General features: G+C 41.5%; 1 protein-coding gene across 1 annotated transcript; it reads right to left on the bottom strand.

The window, feature by feature from the left end:
- Window positions 1-1,723: 1,723 nt before the first annotated feature.
- On the bottom strand, window positions 1,724-5,586 carry LOC118795410 (ras-related protein Rab-3B-like). Its single transcript, XM_036553869.1, has 4 exons — window positions 5,377-5,586; window positions 3,393-3,511; window positions 2,887-3,011; window positions 1,724-2,178 (listed from the first exon to the last, which is right to left on the bottom strand). Exons 1-4 carry the CDS (start codon window positions 5,584-5,586, stop codon window positions 1,991-1,993), a joined length of 642 nt encoding a protein of 213 aa, XP_036409762.1. The 3' UTR covers window positions 1,724-1,990.
- Window positions 5,587-7,938: the final 2,352 nt, after the last annotated feature.

The raw sequence follows: 7,938 nt of genomic DNA, 5'->3' as shown, positions 1-7,938 counted from the left end.
TTAACATTCATACATTGGTTTGCTATAAGACAGAGGACAGGCAACAGTGCGAAAGCGAAAGTAAGTAATATGGCTTCTTTCAGGATGACAAAGATTTCTTGCGACCTGCTAGTGTCCTTTGGAAAGGCATAATGACACTTCCTTCATCAGACCCCTTGGTAGTTTTTTACTTTCTTCGCACACACAGTAATATAGTAGGACTGTCCACGGCAAGGACTATGACTGTTCATTCAATATGTGTAGTGTCTGAACAGCACACAAAAGTAGACTAATGGAATTGCCTCATACCAGCTTCTGGCTCGGGGCGTGACTGTACTTGAAGATCATAGCACTCAACCGAACATTTTTGTTTTCAGAGATTGTTTTAAATCATTATAACCTAGCTGAATTAATGTTATTCAATTTAGAGAGTAAAAATGGGAATATACTGTGGGAAGGATTTTTCAATGAAGTGAAGTTCCTTCTTGTTGGAGATGGGAAATCAACCCTGGTGCCCTTTTCCACATCAACTCTTGCCTTTTTTGCATTACATCATTCCATGGCTCTCTCCACAGCTTTTTTGGTGTGGTTCTATAGGGAACGCCTTACAAAAAACAGCCATTTCTTGTTGTCGTGTTAAGCTATTGAATGGTTATTTTCATTGGCTGTTGCCTCGCCTCCTGAGCACTAATGAAAATCAACACTAAACAGAAAAAGAATCAGAAAAAAAATGCAAGTCTGCTGAAAATTTGCAATCAGCTTGTGGGCACCCGCCAGACTAATTATCCCAGCGAGTAATCCCCTGATGTATTTCATGATTTAAAGTGTTAATCCACAGTAAGTTTTCACCAAGCACGCTTAATTGATACACATGAACATTAATCAGTCTGGGAAAGCCACCAGAATATAATTTCAGGCTGAGACTGTAAAAAAATAAAATCATGTTGCAACTTTTGAAATCAAGAGTCCATTTACTTCTAATTAACAGAGGAGGTGCAATGTAATGTCTTGCCAGTAAAAATAGAGTAAAAATGTCAAAAGAGTTCTGTTCCACAAGAGGTTTGGCGTAAATTGGATTTCCACTAGTAAGACAACGCTTGGAAAATAAAGAACAGCTTGTAAACACACTTGTTTTGGGGTTTAGTATTACTTTAATACATAAATGTATCATTTGAAATTAATTGTAGCCTTACAAGTCAAACTAAAACTCTTACAGAACAGACCATTTCATTTATTTGATGGACACTGATTTTTGAATATGATCTCTATACGCATCTCATGACAATATTTAACATATTAAAGTAATATAATACCATAAATATTAATATTATATAATACTATAACTACTATGATACTTATTCATATTAAATATTCAACATTCAGTGGTAAATATAAGGAATAATTTGTATACAAAAAACATTCTCTCTGACATTGTCATTAAAGTGAATATAAACATGTCCCTAAAAAGATTTTTTTTTCAGTAGTCATAAATAAAACACTTATATTTACCATCAAAGATATAAAATAGTACTGATGCTACTGATGGTGGCTGTGTAAGTAGATATGTTTATTTACAATTCAATCTTCTGTACCACAATATTTACCTCAATGTAATTTGAAAGAGATATGATGAGACAGATAAAAGTTATTACACTTGGTCTTTTCACATCCAAGCTCTAGATGGGTAATATGTCAAGATAACAAATACTTCTATGGAGCCTATAAACTAGTTTTCTGGGTGGCTGTTTCTGGACTATAGTTTTTTTAGGCACTGAACACGCTTCTGTCCATAGGGGGGCAGTGTTGTGCGTGGCTGTGAACTCTACCCAGAGTGCCCTTAGCCTGCGGTAAGATTTCAGATGTCAGGGGTGAAGGGTCATTGTTGACTATTCGTGGAAGGGGAAACTAAACAGGAAGAGGAAATAGAAATGTATAATATTACCAGTAAACGACGGAAGGGTCAATGAGACTCGGGGTCATGGTTGGGAGATGAAAGTCTGGGAGGGCGGGGTCAGCAGGCGCAGTTCTGGGGGATCTCCGGGGGCTTGTCTGTGAGCCGTGTGTTCTTGGCCCCGGTGGTCATGGACGGGTCAGCGTCCGCGCTCTCCGCCATCTTGGCGCAGATGATGTCCACCAGCCGTTCGAACACCAGCTGCACATTTATGCTCTCCTTAGCGCTGGCCTCGAAGTACTCGAACCCTGCGTCGCGGACGCGCACGAAAAAAACGTAACGTGGAGGATCAGAGTTACGCTCTGTGCGTAAATTCGCATGTGTCTGCGTGCATATATGTTTAAATGATCGCTGAAATCAGCTTGCATGCCTTAAATTTTGCAGAGTCAATCCTATTCATAAGATTAAGACAATTAATTGATAATTAATCGAATTAATGAAATGATAAGAAAATAAACATGTTTTAATTCCAATTCAGTTGCACAGCTCCTGTATCATTGGTCACCAAAGATAACCTTTGACCTCACAACTGACCCAAGATTGGCCCATGCCCACATAGTATAGAGTTGTGAATTACCCATGCTCCAAACTTGGAGAGATTTGGCATAACGGTCCAGTATTTATGGACCTTATGCATACATTTTCTTTAAAAAGCAGCAATAAAAGAGAAATTGCATTGTATTATAAAGTGCAATAGTAGGGGTAAGAACAGAGCCTGATGCCTGAAGAGCAGTCCGAGTATCTGTTCATTGAGCAGAGCTGTCTGTGTATCTGTATATTCAGTAGGACTGTCTGCATCTGTTCATTGAGCAGAATAGACTGTCTATTCATTCCGTGCAGCAAGTTATGTATTTGATGTGATCAGCTTGGTTGCTCTGGAAACAGGCCAGTGTGGCAGTTTGCATGTAAAACAAAGACTCGGGCTCTTGCCCGAGGGACACCCCCTCCAGACTCACCTAGCTGCTCGGCCAGGTGACTGCCCTTCTCGGCGGACACTGCCCGCTCTCCCTCCAAGTCACATTTGTTCCCCACCAGGACGATCTGAGCGTTGTCCCAGGAGTACGTCTTGACCTGGGTGGCCCTGAAACACACACACACACACACACGTACACATACACATTTGAGTACTTGAAGTGAATTCACAGTGTAAAAGTACAGTTTTCAAAAAGGATTCCAATGTAGGATCTATCTAGAGGCTGATATCCCATGTTCCCTGATAGCAAATAAATGATAGATAATAGATATAGATAATAGATAATTAAGGATCATTTATCTTACTCTGTGCTTTGGGGGACATATAGTTCCTCCTCTTCCTCATGAAGAGAGGTCTAATAATCACACAATAATGACTCTGAGTGATATAAGCTGTGTAATTCCCTGGCCTTCGATAAGGTTGTTCTCTGACATAAACTAAAAAAAAAGTCACAACATGTGGTGGCCGTAGTGTAAGAGCAGCACTGACCAGTCCTGTACCGCGTTGAAGGAGTCCACGTTGGTGATGTCGTACATGAGGATGAAACCCATGGCTCCTCTGTAGTAGGCTGTGGTGATGGTCCTGTACCGCTCCTGACCTGCCGTGTCCTATGGAAGAGCAAAGCATGCTGGTAGATTCACTCAACCCGGAGCTCACATGCCACGGACATTACAACAGACCTCTACCTTCATGGAGGCTTAATCTGAAATGCCTTAAACACACCAATAATAATGATTATTATTATTATAAATACTCTACAGTGAGTGTTTTTACTGCAGGTTAACTGCTACAGTAGTGATGCTTTTTAGATTGCTTGGTACCCTGACAGAATACACCAAAAGAACTGAACCCAAAAGCTGGACCAAGTAAATCTGGACCAAGGATCAATACTAAATGAAACTTTGGCCTGTTTGCAAATATTAAGGTTTAAAGCCCTTGCACAAATATTTTTATATTCAACTGAGTTATGTTCACAATTGCCTGGCAAAAAGGCTCACAGGAATATCATTTCAGAACAGCCAGTGAGTCGAAGTTCAGTGAATCCATTACAGGTGCACAGTATTCCTGTGATTCAAAGGCTCTCACATATGGTGACAGCCACAGCGACATGATAGGTTCATAGAAAACCCCAGCTTTGCCCTTCATCTTCAGGAAACTAATTGCGCCTGACAGCTCCATCCCCCACAATCAGTTATTAACCTTAATCACGGGCAGAGCAACAGGACATAAGCTTCTGTAATATCTCCTCTCAGAGGCATTCCCTGCAGCTGAAGAGAGTGCTATCACCAGGCTCTCTCTTCGCCTGTTTGGAGCTGGGGTGCAATCTTTTTATCTACAGCACCTGCCCACTCACCTGTGTATTTCTCAGTCCGTCCACCTATCTGTCTTTCTGCCAGTCACTGTCAAATGGAATCTGCTTTACATTTTTGTTTTATGTATTAACCACCCACATCCACTGTGTATTAAAAGAACATATAAATAAAATATATATAGATATATAAAATATATCTGTGACAGTTTTTCCCCATGTTCAACCATATGGACAACGCTCACATTTCACACTTATTCGGATATATACATCTATTAGTAAAATACAACATTGAGTGATTAATTACAGCAAAATGTATGATTCCTGTGCTGCATGCAAGTCTTGTTATATGCTGCCAGTTCTTTAAATTTCCAGACAGTTTAAAAGCCAATAATGCTGTGGTCATTCATAACCTATCAGGCCGAGAGACTGAGTCATAACTCATTACACCCTCAGCGTGTTCCCACCGAGTTCGTCCGTGCTCACAGACTCTCAGTGTGTCAATTTATTCAGAGCCATAAAAGTCACTATTAATATTCATATCCTTGGCAGAGAACATTCCCCAGGGTGATGTTTTACATTTTCACATAATATCCATTTATACATTCCAGGTTAAATACCTTGGTATGTATGCATATGGTGCCAGTGCCCTAAGCACTCAAGGTACAAGGTGTAAACTGCACTGTAGCTTGTGTTTGCACCGTGATCTGCTGCCATGTGCACGGACAGACCATCTCAAAAATCGCATGTCCTTCTCATTTGCATCATATGAACTCCACAAATATTTCAGGAGCAGCATCTGCATCTCACCGGGCGGTGGACACAGCTATACAGGAGAGAGTGTGAAAGAGACAAGGGGCAATTGTTGGGGGACAGTGTGAAACAGACATGGGGCAGCTATATGGGGAGTCTGTGAATTAGGCACAGGGCAGCTATATGGGCAGACAGCAAAAGAGGTATGGGGCAGCTGTGCATGCAAGACTGAGAGACACGCCTGGGGAGGCTCATCTGAAAAGGCACGATAGACAAAGCAAGTACACAAGAATCAAGCCAGGGAAAATATGCATGAGAAGAAGGAAAAGGGGCGGGGCCAGAGAAGCATTGCAGGAGCATGAGAAGGGAATTGTGGGAAAAAGGGAGGAGTGGTTGCCAGGGGAGACTGACCCAGATCTGCAGCTTGATCCTCTTGTCGTGCCTGTAGATGGTCTTCACCTTGAAGTCGATGCCTACGGTGCTGACAAACGAGGTGCTGAAGCAGTCGTCGGCGTAGCGGAACAGGAAGCTGGTCTTCCCCACGCTGCTGTTGCCGATGATCAGGATCTTGAACATGCAGTCAAAGGTCGGCTCTGCATCCCCATATCCTGCCTTTGCCATCTTATACGCCAATCAGAGCAGGGATGATTAGATAAAGAATGGATGCAAAATGTAAAGCATTTCGTCCGTGTTCACCTCACTTTAGCACGTATGTGTGTATTAGTCCTCCACAGTGGAGCTGGGTGGAGTGGGCATACCTCAAGCAGTACCACACTAATCAGTGTTTGTGTAGGGCTTTTACAGCATCTGGCTTTCAAACAATTCACAGCATGACTGGATAATACAGGTGAAAGAGGACCACCAGCAACCCGCTCAAGACAGAGATTCACAGTTAGTGGGAGTCTGAAAATGCACTTTATATACTGAACAGTAGGTAAATTATGCCAATGTCAATTTTCACAGGAAAGACTGACACCAACATACTGATCAAACATGAGCTGTTGGACACTGAGAACAATGAGATACCATGGTGATAAAACATGAACATGATAGGGGACCAACTGTACTGTCTTTCTATAAATATATTTGGTCAAAGAGATGTCTGGCGCGAAGCAGTATGTTAGACACTGGTTGACAGTAAAAGGTCAGTAAAAAAACAGTCAATCAGAAGCTAAAATATTTATTTTCAAAGACTGGTTTGGAGCCACTGTGACCATTTATTTCCTTTGCAGACACACTTTCCCAGGGCAATAAATCTGCCCTAATGGAGCTGAGGAGAGTCACACCAGAGTACTCGCCACGTGAGAGTACTCGCTACAGAAACTACTAAAGAAAGTAACAAAGTGCTATTACTTCCCTGGGTTGCGCACTTGAGATGCACTCTCGTCTGCAGAACGACAGAACGATTAATAACCTCTAGAGCGCCTAACATTAACACACATATTAAGACGCTGGCCAGAGTATAGGAAGGTATTAGAAATAAATTACGATAATTGTATTTGTGAACTCCAAACCTCTTAACTGTTAAACTTTTCTGAGATGAGTGTGACCACTGAAACAACCAATAAGCATAACCAATTTACCATGAGGTCAGCTGGTCGTACAAGTGTACACTCCACTTTTGGGCTATACAGAGCACAAGGGACGTAACGTTATCGTTCGCATAGCGACCATCTGAGACTCTGAGGGTGAATGGGGAGGTCACCTTCGCGAGCGAAAGGAACACCACTGCCCTCGGCTAAACGCTTCTTACAACATGTGAGATTAGTACTCTTACGCGCTATGATTTTAATCAACATCATCATGCACTTCTCCAGCGGCGTCTTTACTGTATAGATAAGCAAATATTCATACATGCTTAAAAAACTGAAAACCTGTAACAAACCCTATTGAAAACGGTCCCTTTTAGTATTTCCCCAACATTCTACGGGATAGCAACCAAAATAACCAATGAATTCAAAAGAAACAGCGCTGGAATATAACGCTCACATATAACACAAGACATATTAAACCCATATAGTGTTATATCTGACCTATTACATTTGAAATAATGTATGCATAAAGGCAAACAAATAAAAACTTACCTTTACAATCCTCTGTCCTTTTGCCTGCACTGAAATTCGGGAAGACAGCTGGCTAAATGACACGTGCGATCAAACTGTCTTCTGCCGCGTAATAACCGCACCTGCAAGGGTAAGGGATTTATGAATCACAGTGTGTCGGCAGTATTCCCTGTCAATACCGGTGAGATCCTTGCCAAAGATTCTATTTGCATGTTAAAACCGGCGCTGATGAGTTATTTCTCTCATTACTGTGATTCTATCTTAGAGTCTGATTCACAGCTAATGAGTTACCCCCGAACTTCGGTGCTCAGGCGCAACTGCATTCTCACTTAGACGTGGATTTACAAAAGATGTCAAGTTCATGATGGTTTTCAGTCTTCGTGTGAGTTATCCGCTGCAGCCCGTTTATTTATGACATAAATGTGCCCGATTTGCCAGAGTCGTCGCCTCAATGTCTTTTTTTGGATCCTGAAAGGATAAATTAGATCAATTATTCTACTTCTACAACTGGACATATGTGCGCTTGCCTTAAAGTAAAATTACTAAAAATAAGAGAGTGAGTGGTATTATGTTTCTACTTTTGCCTACATTTAATTAACACAATTACTCAGTATCATTTTGTCTTTTTGAGCTCATGTAAAGTGTCTGGAGCAGAGAAGCAAAAGTGTTGTCGAGAAAGTCCCATTTCTTTGAAAAGCCAAACCTGGTATATTGCACCTAATTGACTCAGTCAGCATCCTAAAAATAAATACATTTCAATCCAACCCGAGTCAGTCTTGATGAAAGTTTGCGACCGGGCGCGCGCGTGTGTGTGTGTGCGTGCGTGTGTTTATTTATGCTTTTGGGACTGTACATGCCTCATAAATGATATCGACCGTGCACGGAACAAAAAGTACACGAAAACAAACAT

This window comes from Megalops cyprinoides, chromosome 20 (genome assembly GCF_013368585.1).
Source record: "Megalops cyprinoides isolate fMegCyp1 chromosome 20, fMegCyp1.pri, whole genome shotgun sequence".
NCBI lineage: Eukaryota > Metazoa > Chordata > Actinopteri > Elopiformes > Megalopidae > Megalops > Megalops cyprinoides.
This window is presented reverse-complemented; position numbering and strand designations above follow the sequence as displayed.

Coding starts and splice junctions, on each gene's coding strand:
- LOC118795410 (XM_036553869.1), bottom strand. CDS start 5,586: ATGGCAAAGGCAGGATATGGGGATGCAGAGCCGACCTTTGACTGCATG. Junction 3,512..5,376: donor GGATCAAGCTGCAGATCTGG/GTCAGTCTCCCC, acceptor GCTCTTCCATAG/GACACGGCAGGTCAGGAGCG. Junction 3,012..3,392: donor TTCAACGCGGTACAGGACTG/GTCAGTGCTGCT, acceptor TGTGTGTTTCAG/GGCCACCCAGGTCAAGACGT.